Here is a 17,621-nt window from a genome sequence, read left to right as displayed (position 1 = left end):
ATTAAGCTCCTCCCAAATTCTTTTCCGTCCCAAGCCGTATGTGTTTTTGACCTTTTTTTCGAGCTGAAATAAACAAAGTTAAAAAAAATGTTTGACAACCGAGAACTCGCCTTCTTTGTAAAATTACTTCTAATAACATTATCCTCGACGGGGTTCCATGTACACTTTTACGCAAACAAATATGTAACAAACATCAGAGAAACAGATGTCCGGAAGTGCCTACACTAAGAACACAAAATTAGACGATGAAATCTGTATGATCTCTGTAATTAAGGATTAAAGATCATCCTGTCAGGTTGATCTGATTTTGATGAGTAGATAACACTATGAAAATCACAGTAACCTGATACGTTCATTTTCTATTTTCCCAAGTTCAGTGTAATTCTCATTCAGACACGAATCCGATAGTCTTTGTCGATAGCACAGCACATTAGAATCTACAGCAAACTGTTAATACTTGTTGCTAAGTTCATCAGCAACTTGCTGGGTTCAGATTTTCTAATAAGCAATCTGTTTACATAGAAGTAGTGTCTAGTTTGGAAAACTCGGTCACACTTTTTAAACATGAAAGATTTCCCTTTTCTTTGTGATTTTTCTTTATCAACTCTACCAAATACATACCATAAACTCATTAAGGATCGCTGCTTTGCGTATGACACGGCACTTCACCCCACGTCGCGAAGGCACCACTATAAAGTTTTTGTATTCTTTGTTGAGATTGCATTTGCGGTGGCCTAGAAGGATAAAACTGCAAAATAACAATTTTAAAACATTTAAAATTGTTAACTCAATAATTAGAAAATAATAGAGGAATTAGAATGTAATAAAGAATAAACTTACCCTTCTCCATCAGCGATGATGCGCACCCTCCGTAGATGATCTAACTTTCCAGGTGATGGAAGATTTGGACCATCAACTGAAGACGGAGTAGAAGAACGGCTAGGAGATGCCTCAGAATTTCTCGATCCAACATTTAGCCTAGAAAGGCGTGGACTGGCTGATCGAGTGGCCTCTGACGAAGGAGTCTCTGGAGATGGACATCGTTCCATGGCAGCGAGGTAAGCGGAATGCATTCCAGGTGGAGTTATATAAGAGGGAGGCATCGAGGAACAGCCTGGGGGAGGCATATTGTAGAAAGGTGCAGTAGGTGAAATCCCGGAATAGCCTTGTGGAGGCATTGGACTATATCCCGGGGGAGGGATCAAGCTATAGCCTAGGGGAGGCAGAGTACCATAAAAAGAATGTGAAAATGATGACGTCCCCTGTGAAGGAGGATGCCTTTGGTGGAATGGAAGAAAGTGATGGACTCGGTGTAGATATAGTTGATTTCTCTTTACTCTTTGATGACGGGCCATGTGAAGGAGGATGCACTGGTGGAATGGAAGAAAGTGATGGACTCGGTGTAGATACAGTTGATTTCTCTTTACTCTTTGATGACGGGCCATGTGAAGGAGGATGCAATGGTGGAATAGAAGAATGAGATGCCCTCGATGTAGAGACGGTTGATTTTCCTTGACTCTTGGTAGTATTCTTCCCACGCTTACTCTTAATAGTACTCTTCCCAGGCAAACTATTACTCCGATGTCGCTCATTTTTATCACTTGATGCCATCTGCAAACTGAGATTGTTAGAACATAATAAATTAGCTAATTACTGGATAATGAGATTGTTAAAACTAATATGTTGAGGATTAAGTTTTTTTTTATTGAAGTGGACATTTCATCTTCTCCCATAATGCACAAAAAGAGTAGAGAAAATTAATATTCACATGCATCATTTTGTATGTTAGTGCACGACTATGCATCCTTTGTATGTTAGGGAAGAGTAATATTCATATAGCATCACCGTAATTAGATAATTCGCATAATGAGATTGAAGTTTATTCCGAAAAAAAAAAAAAAAAAAAAAAACTAAGAGAATCCAACACCAATACTAGTCAACGCATATTTTGATTAGGCATCTTGCATATTTTTGGAGCAAGCTGGAATGTAGAGTTGCAGGTCAGCACAGATGGTATGGTGCAATGTTGGTTTTCAGGAAATATGGCATGAGAACAAAAGAGAACCTGGTGTATCTCTTGGTTAATACTAAAGACTGATAAGTTGCTAATTGTAGATCTCAATAGTCTTTGAAAATTACCACAAGTTTTGCAACTAAGTTGGGTTTTGAACCTGGTGGTTATTGGTACATGAATTTTGGGAACTTTGAACAAAAGGCTCCTGGTGGTTGCTGTTTGCTCTGATGAATTACTGCACCTGGTGTGGTCTATTCAGCTGGGTCAAAGATACAGAGCTGTTGGTTTCTCAGTTTCTTGTACAACTGGAGGAAATTACAAGGAGGAATTACAAGAAAGGGGCCTGTTTGTCACTGTTTTCAGGTGGAAATTTGGTTTCCTATTTTTGTAACAGGTATGGGAGTTAGAATAGGGCAGCAGCAGCAGGTTCTACTACTGCTGACTCTCTCAGACATGCATCAGAGGAGCAGCCTGGTCTTTGTCACTTTGCAGCCTTGGTTTGGTTGCTGTTGGTGCACAAGGTGCTACTAATAGGTAAAAGGTGTACATAAATGCAACATTTGTTGCTGCTGGTGTGCACCAGCAGGGGAACACACAAGGAAAAAAAAAACAGAATGCAAGAGTCTTGTCGCGTCTAGTTCAAAAAGTTCTTCCACATGGACAGAATTCAAGAATGATCTATTTGATGACTATGGTGGAAAAAAAAGATATTGGGAAAGATTTTAGGTATATCCATAACGACGCCAAGCCTACTATCTTTTTGTCATATAAGAACACTATGAATCATAATCATTCGGTGCAATATGATTTAAGTTCTTGATTGATGTCAATCAAAGTCCGCATAGTATTGCTAAGAACGTTCTTGAAAAACGAAGAATCCATTAAAACTAATTATACAAGATTCCTTTGCTTGATCACCATTTGGTTGTTATGGGACTTGGACACACACAAAGGTACATAAGTTAGTAGGATCTTTGTCAATATGAGCAAGTACTTGAAAAGTAGGATGATGTGACCTTTAGCGAGAGAGTTTTTCGGAGAAAATAATAAGATGGTACTACAATAGTACATGTAACTTTGAATGTTATTGGAGAGTATTAAATAATTGAATATACATCATATCAATCTACTATTAAAGGGACACTACCATGGTTAAAATTGATTCAATTTGGATGTTAGCTAGATATGCCAAATCCACTTTGTATTAAGTTGTAAGTTCTATTTGATTATTTGTCTAATATTCATTTTGGCTCAATTTCTTACATCTTTAGTGGAGATAACTTGGAAATCATATGAGAAAAAATGCAATCAACTAAGAAATCATGATTCAAGATGAAGGACGGACGACTAGGAATAGAAAAGAATATATAGTAGGATCCTAGTCAATTCGAAGTGCCGAGACCATATCAAAAAGAATTGACGAACTACGAGATGAAGAATTGCGGCCTCAAATCATTGAACTGAGAAGACAAAGGAATTACCCGAGTAGCAAAATATCTCTTAATCCAAGATCTTCAAAAGGACTTTTGACCCTTTTCCACAAGATGATGAGATGGAAGATCTTTTGTTCCCATCAAGAAGACAAGATTATACAAACATGAAAAAGTTTCAAGGTCCTACATATGAAAGTTTTCCAATGACTCTTCGGCTTGTAGCGGCTTGACGTTGAGGTGGTAAATTACATTGTTGCCCGAAGGCTTATGCGGAGGCATCCATGGAGACCTTATATTCTACACAAGGAATGGATTCTAAAAGTAGGAGTTCAATTTTGTCGAGCTAATGGTCCTCCACTTCTCATGATTTGTCAAGATTGGTTGTCGCATGAACAAGGACATGATAAGGAGGAATTGTCTCTAAAATATTATCATGGAAAATTAAGAGCTTTGTGGGTTCGGCGGGGAGGGGAACAAAGAACAAAAGCGAAAAGTTGACAGCATGTCCAAAGAATTAGACAGGAAAATACTGGCATTCCAAAAGGCAGAAAACAAGCTTTATGAGTTCAAGCTCACGGACCGAAGCTTGGAGCTTGAAGGTGATCATAGAGCTGAATAAACAAATAATTAGCCCAAGCAACCAGTTTGTAGAACCCTTAGATAGAAGTCACAGGTTCAAATACCGCCATTCCTACCTATTTGTATATATAGGCTTCATTGCTATGTTGAATGAGAACGGAAAGAAAACCATTTCTTAAACTTAAAACTACTAGTCATTAAGAAGAGTGAATCAAATTGGGACTTGGCTATGCATTATATCGACTTTTTAAACGAGTTTAATCTTAAGAAAACAAATGAAAGCATACGCTATGCAAAGGAGTTACAAGAGCATTTACACAGAATATTATCATCTATGTATCCCTTTTGTGAGAAAATAATCGAATTCGTCTAATCTCAAAGCCACAAATTTTCATGGACGGGGGGATTAAAATACGGTTGATAGAAGAAGCAAAGCGAGTATAATCTATTTTTTTTTGAGGAAGCAAGTAATTAAAATGTATGAGAATGGCATCAAGAAGATGTGAGGTTACAACTAAGCATAGAGTGCTTCAAACAAGAATTAACATGAAGCTAGCGGAGCAAAAATCAGTAAAACCAGTCAAAAGATCCAAAAAGATATCCCCTAAGACCCTACTGTGCTAGAGCTAGGGAGCTAACAAAATCCAAAAAATTATCCACACTGTTTACAGGGGAGAAAAAGTGCCAACTGAAAAGAGTTTAGTTACTCTTAAGGCTAGATGTTTAGTTACTCTTTTCAGCAAAGCAGATAACCTATACTAACTTTATAATTCAAAATCTGAATATTGTCCGGAAGTTACTTCAATCCAACGCTCCTCAGAGAGGACAATAAGGAGGAATTGTCTCTAAAGGTATATTATCATGGAGAAATGTTATTCCAATTACTAAAGACTTTAGCTATTTGTAGTATCAAGTTAAGACAAGCAATTTTCTCTAACATCTCAAAAATATTTTACGTTTTTTACCAACACTTGGTCACAAAAGATGATCTTAAAAAAAAAAAAAAAAAAAAAAAGAAGCAACAAGAACAATAATCAGAATACCAAAACAAATAACTGGCATTGAAAAAGAAGTTGAAGCTACTGCTACTGCTACTGGTGCTACTGGAAAAACATCCATTTTATCATAAGCACAAACAAGAACAAGAACCTGAACCCGAACCTGCAAACCAAAGAACATTCAGGGTTGAGAGTTTAGGGCACGGGACTAAGAAGAAGAGTACTCATCATCAACAGATAATTCTTCGCTTATTTCTTCCTCCTCGCTTATTTCATTTTCAACAGGTAATTCTTCCTCTTCACTTGTGTCGCTACTGTTTGCTGGATCTTCCTCATAAGAAGAGTACTCATCATCAACAGATAGTTCTTCCTCTTCATTTGCCATGGAAGTTCCTTCCCCGAGATCAATTTCTTCATATATCTTTGTCGGGATGCTCCAATTCATTTTCTAATTCTCTCGTCCTATCGTTTCTTGAACACTCGATATGTCATTTTGGTATGCAACATTCAAAGCATTCTCGACTTCCACACGACCCACAGGCTTTGTTTTAATAACAACCCACCAATCCGATTTATCCCTACGCAATGGATAAGGAGCATAATACACTTGCTTGACATTTTGTGCAATGACAAAAGGATCATAGCTTCCATACTGCCTTGTATGCTTAACTTCAATAATTTTGTAATGTGGATCTATCCTTGTACCAGTTTTTGGTGTTGGGTCAAACCACTTACAACGAAAAAGTATCAACTTTTTGTATGGCCAACCAGGATACTCTAGTTCTAAAATCTCTTGGAGCACACCATAATAATCAATATCTCCATCCTGATTGTTAGTGTCCCCTTTAACCCAAACTCCGCTATTATTGCTTTTATAATGCTTGGAGCTTTCTTCAGTACGGAATTTGTAACCATTGACATTGTATTTTTTCATTGTTTTGACATAAGGGTCTGGTCCCCAAGCTATATCTTTCAGAAATTGGTCAGCTATGCCATTATTTGGATCATGGACCTAGTGGTAAAAAAAAAAAAAAAATTATAGTTTATAAAAAATGAAATATAGTTGAATTTTATAGCTTAACACTTACATAACATTTGAACCACTCGCTAAACTCGGAATAAACAGGAGCATAGCCATACATACCCACGAACAAACTGTCCAACACATTTAACGCTTGTCAGTGACATATTAGTATGGATTATTTTGAAAAACTCAATAATATAATTCGAAACATACTTATAATATGGTTGAACTTCCGGGCAATTCAACAATACATGTGTTGTGGCTGATTTTTTCTCCATATCGATTAGAGTCTTCTTTTAATAGTTTTAGAACCCGGCACGGTCGATTGAATATGGATTTTGGCGGGGCCAAAGGATCATTCTCACCTTCATCGTTTCGAGTTGGCCTATTTCTCAAACATGGAATGTGTTTCTCAAAATAATAAGAACGAAGTGAGAGGTTTCCGCGCAAAGCAAGATAGGCCTCACATATAGATCCCTCGATCCTATTCTTCTGTTTCACAAACCGTTTACATTTGCCAATTTTCCTGTATAACTTCAAGTTAGATAGGAACTACAAGAATTATTCAATATTCAAAAATTAAATAATAATTTATAATAGTTACCTCTCCCAAGGGTACATCCATCTATATTGAACTGGGCCTCCGAGTAGTGCCTCTTGTACAAGATGGACCGGAAGATGTTCCATCACATCAAAGAAACCACATGGAAGAAATCTCTCCAGCTTACATGAGGTTACACGAATGTTCTGATTCATCAAAAGTAGAGTATCTTCCCTCAATGTGTTGGAACATAACTCTTTGAAGAACAAACTAATCTCTGTAATTGGTTTCCATATTCTTTCGGGTAAGCCACGAAATGCAATAGGAACTAAAGTTTCCATGAAAACATGGCAATCATGACTTTTCATACCCACCAACTTTCCTTCTACCACATCTACACGCTTACCCAAGTTGGACGCATACCCCTCGGGCATCCTCAAACTCTTTATCCACTCACAAATCTTTCGTTTATCCTCCAAAGTGAATGTATAACTGGCCTTTGGCTTGGCGATCTTATTTTTATTTTTTGATTGTTGTAGGTGCAATTCTGGTCGCCTACAATATTCCATTAAGTCCTTCCTGGCCTTTATGTTATCTTTTGTCTTGTCCCTAACATCCATCACTGTATTAAACAGATTATCAAAATAATTCTTTTCAATATGCATGACATCAAGATTATGTCGGAGAAGATTATGCTTCCAATAAGGTAACTCCCAGAATATGCTCTGTTTCGTCCAATTATGCTCAACCCCATATCCATTTAATCTAGAAGGTGGAGTTTCTGTCACCTTAGGCAAGTCCCTAACCCTCTCCCAAATTTGCTCCCCTGACAATGTTGGCGGTGGTAAGTCATGTTCAGTTTTATTCTTCCTGAATGCATTTCTCATACTCCTAAACTCATGATCCATTGGTAAGAACTGACGGTGACAATCAAACCATGAATTCTTGCCCCCGTGTTTTAAAGTGAACGATTTAGTGTTTTCCATACAACAAGGACAAGCTAATTTGCCAGCAGTCATCCACCCTGACAACATTCCATAGGCAGGGAAATCATTAATAGTCCACATAAGAGCAGCACGCATGTTGAAGTTTTGTTTGGTTGATATGTCGTATGTTAAAACACCTTCGTGCCACAAAGTCTGTAACTCGTGAATCAAAGGCTGCAAATATACATCAATCAAACTTTTTGGATTACGTGGACCGGGACAATGCAAGTTAGGAACAAATATGGACTTGTCATACACATCTCGGTGGAAGATTATACGGTGTGACAAAGCGGCCAACATGAATATGGTGCGCAACCGAGACGAGAAAATGGTGTGAATCCATCAGCACACAAACCCAATCGAATATTCCTTGGTTCATTAGCAAAATCCGGAAACGTTCTATCGAAATGCTTCCATGCTTCTCCATCTGATGGATGACACAATACACCGGGTGGCCTTCTATTTTCATAGTGCCATCTCATATGAGGAGCAGAACTCAGTGATGCATACAACCTCTTTAACCTTGGTATAAGAGGTAAATAATGCATCGCCTTAATCGCAACCCTCTTACCGCCGGGCAAGCTGTTTAAAACGAGATATTCCACAAACTTTGCAATTCTCTAAATCTGCATCATCCCTATAATACAACATGCAACCTTTTTCACAACAATCAATTTTCATAGACGAGAGACCTAATTTGGAAACCAATTTTTTTGCTTTATAGTAATCATCGGGTATGTCTAAGTTCGGATTAAGTTCTTTCATAAGCTCAATCATAGCGTTCATGCCCGCTATAGAAATATTCGCATCCGATTTAATACTTAGCGATCTAACGACAACGTGACAATGCGAGTGTGACATGCCTTCGCAAAATGGACGACTAGCAGACTCTAATTGTGCATAAAAACGTTGTGCCTCTTCATTGGGAGGTTGATCAACAGGTTGTTGGTTGTTACCCTCATTGTACATCCCAAGAGCATCCATAACCATTTCATGCAATCTAGGATCTTGACTACTTTCACCAACAACAAAATTATGATTGCAAATATTCGGCACTACCCTCAATTTCTCCATGACTAGTCCAAACATAATAGTCGTCCATAAAACCCTTACTACAAAGATCAGCCCTAACATCCTCGAGTTTTAACCACTTTATACAATTGCAATCTGCACAAGGACACCTAATTGTCCCATCCTTTTGACAAAATAAATTTGCCTGATTAATAAACCCCTCAACGCCTTGCTTAAATTCATCCCTCAACCCCCGTCGATTAGGTAACACCCTATCATACATCCATCTACGATGTTCATTGTCCATCTACATGTACAAATAACAAATCCACATGAATAGTTTAAGATGCATAGAGTAATTCTACATCTAGTACACACTTTAGTGATCTAGTAAATAAACCAAATTCGATATACAATTTCATGCATACTTAATATTTAAAAGATTACATGATGAAGAGTTGACATATGATGAAGAGTTGTTTTCAAAATAGATGATCCTTCCATTTCAAAATAAATAGTGTTTTAGGCTTTTCATTTTGTTTAAAAATAAGTTGTTCTTTAGAATTTCAAAGAGGAAATTGATCTTATTCTTCCAAATTAAAAACAAGGGGCTTGGGGGAAGATCTCATAGAAAAGCTTCTAAATACCACAGTACACAAACAACAACTATGCTTCAATCAAAACTAGTCCGATAAATAATATGAATCCTCGCTATCCTTTTCCCTCTATTTGGACCTTCTAGAAAGAAAACTAAACCCTATGGCAATTTAAAGCTAAACCCCCCCCCCCCCCCCCCTCAAAAAAAAAAAAAAAAAAAAAAAAAAAAAAAGGCCAAAAATGCGAAAATACTCTCACAAAAAAACCCCAAATCGAATTCATTTAGCATAAGCCTAAAATGTTTGAAACTTATATCTTTGCACATAAAAAAGAGGAAATTTAAGCAACATATGCAATCAAGATATTTCCTATTAAAATCTAGAAAGATGACAAATTTTAAGCCGAGAATACTTCAAATTCCTTCAAAATAATTGCAGTAATTAATGACTTCAAATAATAAACCTTACCTCTTCAAGAATATAGAAAAAACCCAAACTTTGTCTCCACTTTGAAATTGCAAAGTCAATTTTTTTGCTTTGTGTTCACTGTTGCTTCCAATTCCACAAATTGGGTATCTTCTGCCTTGTATTCTCAAACTAATTCATGTCTCTTAGCTTTCCTCTGTTCGTGATTGAAGTGGCGCCGTTGAGAATTTTGCTTGTGATTGAAGTGGCGCCGTTGAGAAGAGAGCAGCACATAAAATAAGAATTTTGCCTGTGATTACGTAGTCCTCATTCTCTGTAATCCTCCGAATGAATGAAAGAATTTGGGGAAATGGAATGGTTAGGTTAAAAGTGCTCTATTTTTCTTTTGGCTAAAATAAATGGAGCCTAAGTTTCCCGCTGTTGTTTTTTTTCCCCAACTTTTTTCAGCTCCACTTATGTTCTAGCGCCTAAGTGTCTTTTATTCTAGCCTTAGTTTTTTAATTTTTTTTTTTTTAACACAAATGGGATGGGTAATGGAATGTATATACTCTCTCCGTTTTAATTTATGTGAACTCATTTGACTTTGCACGAAATTTTAAAAAATAGAGAAAGCTTTTAAACTTGTAATGTTAAATGAGTCACATATATTTTGTGTGGCTATAAATCATTGCATGAAGGTAAATTGTTTCCAATTATACAAAGAGATCATTCTTTTTGACACGGACTAATAAGAAAATAAGTTCACATAAATTGAAACGGAGGGGGTATTAAACTATTTATAATCTTTGAGATAATAAGTAAATAAAAATATTAAATTTAGATAATAACCATCAAATTCGTAGAAAACTTGCAAAACAATTTACTTTAAAAAAATTGATAACTCAAATTAGCCTATTTTAGATCGAATCAAGTTGAATAAAATTTTAACTTAACAAAAGATATATTATATATTTGTGAAGACAAAATTGAGATTGTTTTAATAAAAGATGAATTTATCATAAAAGAGTGAAAATAAAATTTTGTTTGGGAATGTCAAACCAAATTATCTCCAAACAAATCAAGAATCACTAAACTTATCTTGGTAGTAGTTGGTGGTGGCGATTGATAGTGATAGCTAATAATGTTGGTAAATGATGACGGTGATTGACGATACATAGTGGTGAAGGATGACGGTGATAAACGATATATAGTGGTGGTGATTGTGGTGATTGCGGTAGTCATGAACGATGGTGTGTTGTAAAAATGGTGGTTGGTGGTGATGATTGTAAATAGTGACTAGTGGCATTGTACGTTGATTATAGTAATTGATAATGGCGGTGGTTGTGAGTAGTGACGAGTTAATAATGGTAGGCAGTGACAATAATTGATAATGATGGAAGATGTCGTAATGGTAGCGATAATTAAATTGAGGAAACGATGAGCTGCCATCTTTGTAGAATTTTTGTAATCGATATTTTAATGATATTAAGACTTTGTTACAGATCTTTAATAATCATTCGGACTCATTAAGTAGTTGTAACATAATAGATTAATATCACAAATACAATTTCACGTACTGTAATTATTGACGTATACGCTAATCAATAAATAATATTTCTTAAAGATACCACTCATGCACTATATACTACTTAGTATAATTATCGATTTATAAGTTAATCAATCAGTATTACTTAAGAATACCACTAATATACTTCTACTTACTAGAATTATTATATAATAGACTTATCAATCACTAACATTACTAAACAATACTTCTAATACAACGCACTTTAATCATTGTCAATTTATAAGCTAAACAATCATTAACTTTTATTAAGGATGCCACTAAGAACACTTCTATTTATACTATCACTTTTTAAACTTATCACTTATAACATTCTTTAGAGTGCTATCACTATACACTTTTACTCGGTACAATAAATAAGTGGTACTAGTTAATTTTCTTATGATAAGTCTAGAAATGTAATATAAGCGAAAAAAAAAAAAAAACTTTAAACAATTACCGAGGGACTTACCAATTGACACCATCGCTATTTTTTATTTAAAAAATATAAAATAATTATTTATTAAATACTCAATTTTACATATTTAATTTACCAAGAGACGTCCCTCGGTAATTTCAAAAAGAAAACTCAAAATAATTATATCTACTCTATCGAGAGACTCCTCGGTACATTTTATTTAATTTTCATTTATTTTTTATTAACATGCGATGGTGTCCCTCGGTACGGGAAAAAAAGAAATTCAAAATATTTATATTTATATTACCGAGGGTCTCTCTCGGAAATTTTAATTTGTTTTTTATTATGTACCGATAGAGTCCCTCGGTATAGTCAATTAAATGTTGACTTTAAAAAAGTCAAATAATTTACCGAGGGATGTCCCTCGGTATCTTTAAAAAATAATTAAAAATTAAAATATTTGACTTTTTCGAGGGACGCCGTGGCAAAGTACCTCGGAATAGTGACATCAAATTTGTCCCTCGGTAACCCGCGTAGGTAAATAGCTTGTTTTTAGTAGTGTTAAGTTAAATAATTAGGAATCACCAATATGTTGTACTCCGTTTTGACCCGGTTAAAATGGGGTATAACAGCTTGGCGACTCCACTTGGGATTTTAGGGTCTAACCATAATAAACTTAGGTATAATTAAATTGTTGACCTTTGGTTGCTATTTTTTAGGTCATTTTCCTTATGTGAAACTTGTTTTTTTATGTGATGTAATATTGTAATTATTGTTTAAATTGTTCCTTCTATGTGAATGACTTTTCATGTAATACTGTGTTATTGCTTTCCTTAATTGTCATTCCGTTCATATTTCCTCCACTCCTGGAAAATTCACACAAATTCACACACTTAAGCGGTTTCACGGTTCGCGGCCGTGCACTACTAAAACACCCTCTAGATTGGCTCGATCTTGTGGATTTAGTCGATCGGCGGTGCAGTCGACATCCACGGACTTTTCACTCCCAAGTTGTCCGGTTGGGGAGCCTTGTGTCATAGGAAACCAACTCTTAGTCGGCCCTAAGATAGAGCTCAACCAAAACCCTCCTTAGGGACATGCATCATGCAAACTTAGGAGGCTTAATACCCAAGGTGCATTAAGTCCATTAGTCAACCTCGTCCAAATATCCGAGTGTGTGTATGACCCCGAGTGACGATTATCACATTATATGCATTGGTTTGAAGGATAAACATGTTTATTATGTGGACCATGTGCTATTTGAAAGGGTAGTGGGTAGAACTAACCATATGTGAACGCAGGTAACCATGAGTCAGTACAACATTTACCCAAGGTTTGGCATGGTCTTGAGCACCCCTCCTCAACTAAAGGCATAGTGGATTGATTTGGGGGACTACGGACAGAGGGTGGTACGTGGAGCACTTGGACACTTACCGTCTTTAATGGATATCCAACCATGTAGAGACATCATCGAGGCGGCAACTGTGTTTTGGGATGAGAAGAGAGTCGTGTTTAGATTCGGCAACAACGAAATGACTCCATTGTTAGAGGAAATAGGTGGCTATGTGGAAAATGCCGCTTTATTACATAGGAAGAAAAAATGGCAAAAATGCGGCATGATTATTCCAAAAGAAGCTTCACCAAAAGAATTTGTTGACAGTTTCGGATTCAGGAAGGGTAAAGGCGTAGAATGTTTACAAGGGTCTGCGATACCATTTGACTACTTGTATCATAGGTTTGGCTATCAACAAAGTTTCACCAATCATCAAGATGAATTTTTTTCGTATGACTCTTGGAAACAAAAACGGTGCTTCGCTTTCGCAGTGTGCTTTTTGGAAACTATGGTGTTCCCTAAAGGGCAAGAGATATTCACACGACTTTCATTCTGCGTAATGTGAAGCTCTATTTGGTGGCATTGAAGGGAAATACTACCCGTGGTTCCTATGGTCGTGGCAGATATCTATCGAGCGTTAGGACGTTGCAAGCACGGATACAAGCATTTTGAGGGATGCAACTTGCTTTTACAAATTTGGCTGATGGAACATCTTCAAAAGGTCGACAGAAGTCTAGCATTCCGAAAGCCGACGGGCGAAAATCACATTCTTGGACATGTTCCAGGTGCTATTTTGACTAATAGATCATTTGAAAAGCCAAATTGTGTAGAAGGGTGGGTAAGACTTCTGAGCCGTTTGAATGATGATTCAATTCAATGGATGTTCGGTTGGTTTCCATCCGAAGCTTTGGTGTTTCGTACAAAGATCGTACCATTTTTAGTTTTGATGGGACTTCGGGGCTTGCAACCTTATGCCCCACTGAGAGTTTTAAGACAATCTGGAAGAAAACAAAACATACCCTTAGTGGCATACATGGATCATTATCGAGCCGACTACAAAGAGGGGAAAAATTTCTTTTGCAAAGGAAGTTCTAAGCATGTGAAAATCGACGGAGGCCATGAAAGCAGAGTCAATTGAGCCAAACAGATACCAAGCTGGATGCGATGATAACTATTTGGAGTGGCTGACCGCTAACTTGGAAGGATCAATCAAACCCAGTGTGTTTGAGGGGACGAGTTAAGGATGGAGAAGCGAGAAGCACACATCTTACTCGGCAAAATCGCATAAGAAAAAATCTTGTCTGCGAAGCTAAGCACCGTGCACAACTTGAGGAAAGGAAAGGGGAGACGAGAGAAATGGAAGCAACGGGCACTTAGTTATGAACAAAGCATGCAAGAATTAGATACACTTCTAGCTCGAAGGAGAAACTTGCATCAAAGAAGGTATCAAGACGGGGAGGGGTTCGGCTATGTCATACCTTATCCGGGATCGGCGGAAGATCGATCAATCAATTCAAGCAACCAAGAGGCTCAAGAACGATGAAGGGCCTTCTTCATATTAATTAGCTCATGAAAGTCAAGTATTAGTTGTAATAATTTCCTTTATTACTCTGTACTAAGATTTAAATTTTCAAACAATGTATGTTTTTGGGTCTTAAATTAATAGCACGTTGGGATGACATATAATTGCATGTTTTATCCTTCAGATCTTCGCTAGGCCTACCTCTGGCACAAAAGAGGTCCCATGCATAATAGGTCGCGCTATGATTTTTCTTTTGCTATGTGATTTGTTTGCTATGCGATATATGTTTCTTTCAACATTATTTGTTAACGTTAACAGTATTTTATCAAAGTAGCAATCATTCGCACTATACTAACGTAGTTTTCTTCATTTTTGAAGGTTTTCTTTTATTTTGATTATTTCCCCAAAGGTTGATTCATGTTGACTGCGAACTGGCGGATCACCCATACTTCACAAGATCAAAAGCACGAGCATCCAACAACATGAATGATTCAGGTGCATACGAACGGAGAATGGCTTAGGATTATCACCGTTCGAGAGACGAACACCGAGGCTTCGGAGGGAAGGAATCGATGAACTCATCGCCCAATTGATGCAACAAATGGCCAACATGCAAAGTAAAATTGAGCGACTTTGAAATCTCACCAATTTGTCCATTACCCTCAACACTCCTCCTCACGAACAGAGAATAAGTGCGACAATCCCACCATGCTTTTCGCCTGTTGACTCGCTACTTTGCCCTCAACCATTTCCTCAAACCCTCCACCTCACACAATCAATCCAAGTGCTACTAATTCGCCCCCATCACATAACAAACTAATCTACAACAAACCATCTCACAACAATCTAATCCACAACAAGCCATCCCACAAACAACTAACCCACAACAAGCCATCCCGCAATAAAATAACCCGCAACAAGCCAACCCGCAACAAGTTAACTTTCAACAAGCCAATCCGTTACCCTTCACCACTCCATATGTTTCTCAGCCTTCAGTTATCCAAACTATCCCACTCAACTAGACTACCCCACTTACCCAAAGCTACCAAGCAACCCAACACATACCGTTGGCACACGCCGCTAACCATAACTCGCATAAGATGCCACCGGTATATGTAAGCGGAAGCTCAACCCTTCACTACCCATTGCAAGCCGTGCGGCCGACGGTGATCCGCATGAGGAGATGGAAAGGGAAGCTAGGAAAAAGCGGACGAGAATGTTGCAAAAGAGATTCATAGTACGAAGGAAGCATTCGAAGCATCCAAACCCACAAGGGATGTGAAGGACTTGAATACGAGGATACGTGTATTCATCCCGAGTATTGATTTACTGCGGATATAAGGTGCCAAAATTTGATATGTTTGATGGAAAAGGAAATCCTCGGGCTCATTTGAGATCGTCTTGTGATAAGCTTGTTGGAGTAGGGAAAGATCAAGCCATTAGGATGAAGCTGTTTATAAGAAGCTTGACAGGAGAAGCACTTAATTGGTACACATGCCAAGATCGACAAAAATGGCGTAGTTGGGGAGAGATGGCGCAAGAATTCATGGATAGGTTCAGGTTTAACACTGAGACTGTCCCGGACAGATTCTATTTGATGAAGTTAGAAAGGAAGTCAACAGAAACTTTCAGAGAGTATGCTATGCGGTGGAGAGCAGAAGCTGCAAAGGTCCAGCCCCCGATGGCGGAAAGTCAGATGACGACGCTCTTTATACAATCTCTAGAAGACGCAACATACTATGAAAGGTTGATAAGTGTCATCGGGCAAAAGTTTTCTGAAGTTATTAGGATGGGAGATTTCATAGAAGAAGGTACCAAGACGGGAAGAATCACAAATTTGGCAGCCTTGCAAGCAACAAGCAAGGCAATTCAATCAGACTCAATTGGGGGAGCACCTAAGAAGAAGAAGGTCGGAGTGTCCGCGGTCATGACCATCCAGGAACGTAGACCAAACCAGATGTTAACCTACCAATACCTTTCATCCCAGCCTTCATATTACAGCCAATACGCCCAAATCCCTCAGCCTTATTACCAATCTGCACCCGTTTCCTATCTTGTTTACCACACCCAGCCAACATATTGTCCACCTCGAGCACCTGCCTATCAGAGCCCATCACAATACCAACCAACCTACCCATCTCAACCCCAATACCAACCACAAAACCGTCCACAAAATACACCCAGACCTCGCCCAAACTTTGAAAGAAAACCAACTAAAACTTATACACCATTAGCCGAACCTTTAGCCCAGTTATATGAAAGGTTGAGAACCGCAGGGATACTCCAACCGATTCAAGGAAGAGTTCCCAACCCCCTTCCTGGATGGTATGATGGGACTAAACATTGTGCGTATCACTCAGGAGTTGCCGGACATGATACTGAAAATTGTCTTACTCTCAAAGATAAAATTGAGGCGTTGATCAAAGAAGGAGTCATCCAGCTCAAATGAGCTCCCCCAAATATAAACAACAACCCTGTACCCAATCATGGTGATGCAAATATGAACATGGTCACTATTGATGAAGACTGTAACTTGGAAGGGACTATTATACCGGTCAAAAAAGAGAAAAAAGTTAAATCATCAGCCTTTATAGCTCCCGTAATTACAGTCCAAATGAGGGCACCAATTGAAGTGGAAGTGCTCACTCCAAGGCCTAAGATCACAGCCTTAGTTGCTCGCACCTTTCTTTCAACACCAAAGCGAGTTCCTTGGAATTACTCGGGCGATGAAAGGAACAAAGGAAAGGCAAAATTAGTTGTAAAAACTGTTGCTGCCGGGATAACAAGATCTGGGCGGTGTTATGCCCCCGAAGAGGTAGCACGAGGAGCACCGAGTAAGGAAAACAACCAAAAGAAAGCTATGACAGAAGCTGAAGTAGAAGAATTCTGGAGGAAGATGTCGACTAAAGAATATTCTGTGGTAGAACAGCTAAAGAAAACACCAACCCAAATTTCTTTATTGTCATTGTTCATGAATTCTGAAACCCACAGGAGCGCTTTAGTAAAGGTACTGAATGAAGCTAATGTTCCAGCTGAGACCTCTAGCGAGAAATTTTCAGCCATAGTTGGGGAAGTCCTCGAAGCCCACAAAGTCTCTTTTCATGACGATGAGTTGCCACACGAAGGTTTGGGGCACAACAAGGCATTGAATATCACAGTCAAATGCAGAGATAAATCCATTTCTAAAGTGTTGATTG

The 17,621-nt window shown here is 37.9% G+C and overlaps 3 protein-coding genes across 4 annotated transcripts; all 3 read right to left on the bottom strand.

Moving 5' to 3' along the window:
* Positions 1 to 428: 428 nt before the first annotated feature.
* Positions 429 to 9,944, bottom strand: LOC132054470 (uncharacterized). 2 transcript variants are annotated; one of them, XM_059446473.1, is made up of 3 exons: positions 9,651 to 9,944; positions 841 to 1,618; positions 429 to 748 (listed from the first exon to the last, which is right to left on the bottom strand). In XM_059446473.1, exons 2-3 carry the CDS (start codon positions 1,590 to 1,592, stop codon positions 607 to 609), a joined length of 894 nt encoding a protein of 297 aa, XP_059302456.1. In that variant the 5' UTR covers positions 1,593 to 1,618; positions 9,651 to 9,944; the 3' UTR covers positions 429 to 606. The 2 variants fall into 2 exon arrangements, with proteins under 2 accessions (XP_059302456.1, XP_059302455.1); XM_059446472.1 differs by having other exon boundaries at positions 841 to 1,611; positions 9,651 to 9,943.
* Positions 5,201 to 6,407, bottom strand: LOC132054469 (uncharacterized). The gene is made up of 3 exons (XM_059446471.1): positions 6,262 to 6,407; positions 6,113 to 6,179; positions 5,201 to 6,036 (listed from the first exon to the last, which is right to left on the bottom strand). The coding sequence occupies exons 1-3, from the start codon at positions 6,324 to 6,326 to the stop codon at positions 5,473 to 5,475; spliced, it is 696 nt and encodes a 231-aa protein (XP_059302454.1). The 5' UTR covers positions 6,327 to 6,407; the 3' UTR covers positions 5,201 to 5,472.
* On the bottom strand, positions 6,354 to 7,788 carry LOC132053838 (uncharacterized). The gene is made up of 3 exons (XM_059445936.1): positions 6,653 to 7,788; positions 6,477 to 6,574; positions 6,354 to 6,433 (listed from the first exon to the last, which is right to left on the bottom strand). The coding sequence occupies exons 1-3, from the start codon at positions 7,669 to 7,671 to the stop codon at positions 6,354 to 6,356; spliced, it is 1,197 nt and encodes a 398-aa protein (XP_059301919.1). The 5' UTR covers positions 7,672 to 7,788.
* Positions 9,945 to 17,621: the final 7,677 nt, after the last annotated feature.

Source organism: Lycium ferocissimum, chromosome 4, assembly GCF_029784015.1.
Source record: "Lycium ferocissimum isolate CSIRO_LF1 chromosome 4, AGI_CSIRO_Lferr_CH_V1, whole genome shotgun sequence".
Taxonomy (NCBI): Eukaryota; Viridiplantae; Streptophyta; class Magnoliopsida; order Solanales; family Solanaceae; genus Lycium; species Lycium ferocissimum.
The sequence above is the reverse complement of the archived record's forward strand: the minus strand, read 5'-3'. Positions and strand labels throughout refer to the sequence as shown.

Excerpts from the sequence above, each read along its gene's own strand:
- LOC132054470 (XM_059446473.1), bottom strand. The coding sequence starts at position 1,592 with ATGAGCGACATCGGAGTAATAGTTTGCCTGGGAAGAGTACTATTAAGA. Across the intron at positions 749-840 it reads ATCATCGCTGATGGAGAAGG|TTTTATCCTTCTAGGCCACC; the intron begins GTAAGTTTATTC and ends GTTATTTTGCAG.
- LOC132053838 (XM_059445936.1), bottom strand. The coding sequence starts at position 7,671 with ATGCGTGCTGCTCTTATGTGGACTATTAATGATTTCCCTGCCTATGGA. Across the intron at positions 6,575-6,652 it reads TGGATGTACCCTTGGGAGAG|GAAAATTGGCAAATGTAAAC; the intron begins GTAACTATTATA and ends GAAGTTATACAG. Across the intron at positions 6,434-6,476 it reads GCGCGGAAACCTCTCACTTC|GCCAACTCGAAACGATGAAG; the intron begins GTTCTTATTATT and ends TTTGAGAAATAG.
- LOC132054469 (XM_059446471.1), bottom strand. The coding sequence starts at position 6,326 with ATGGAGAAAAAATCAGCCACAACACATGTATTGTTGAATTGCCCGGAA. Across the intron at positions 6,180-6,261 it reads GAAGTTCAACCATATTATAA|TTTGTTCGTGGGTATGTATG; the intron begins GTATGTTTCGAA and ends TGTGTTGGACAG. Across the intron at positions 6,037-6,112 it reads GCGAGTGGTTCAAATGTTAT|GTCCATGATCCAAATAATGG; the intron begins GTAAGTGTTAAG and ends TTTTACCACTAG.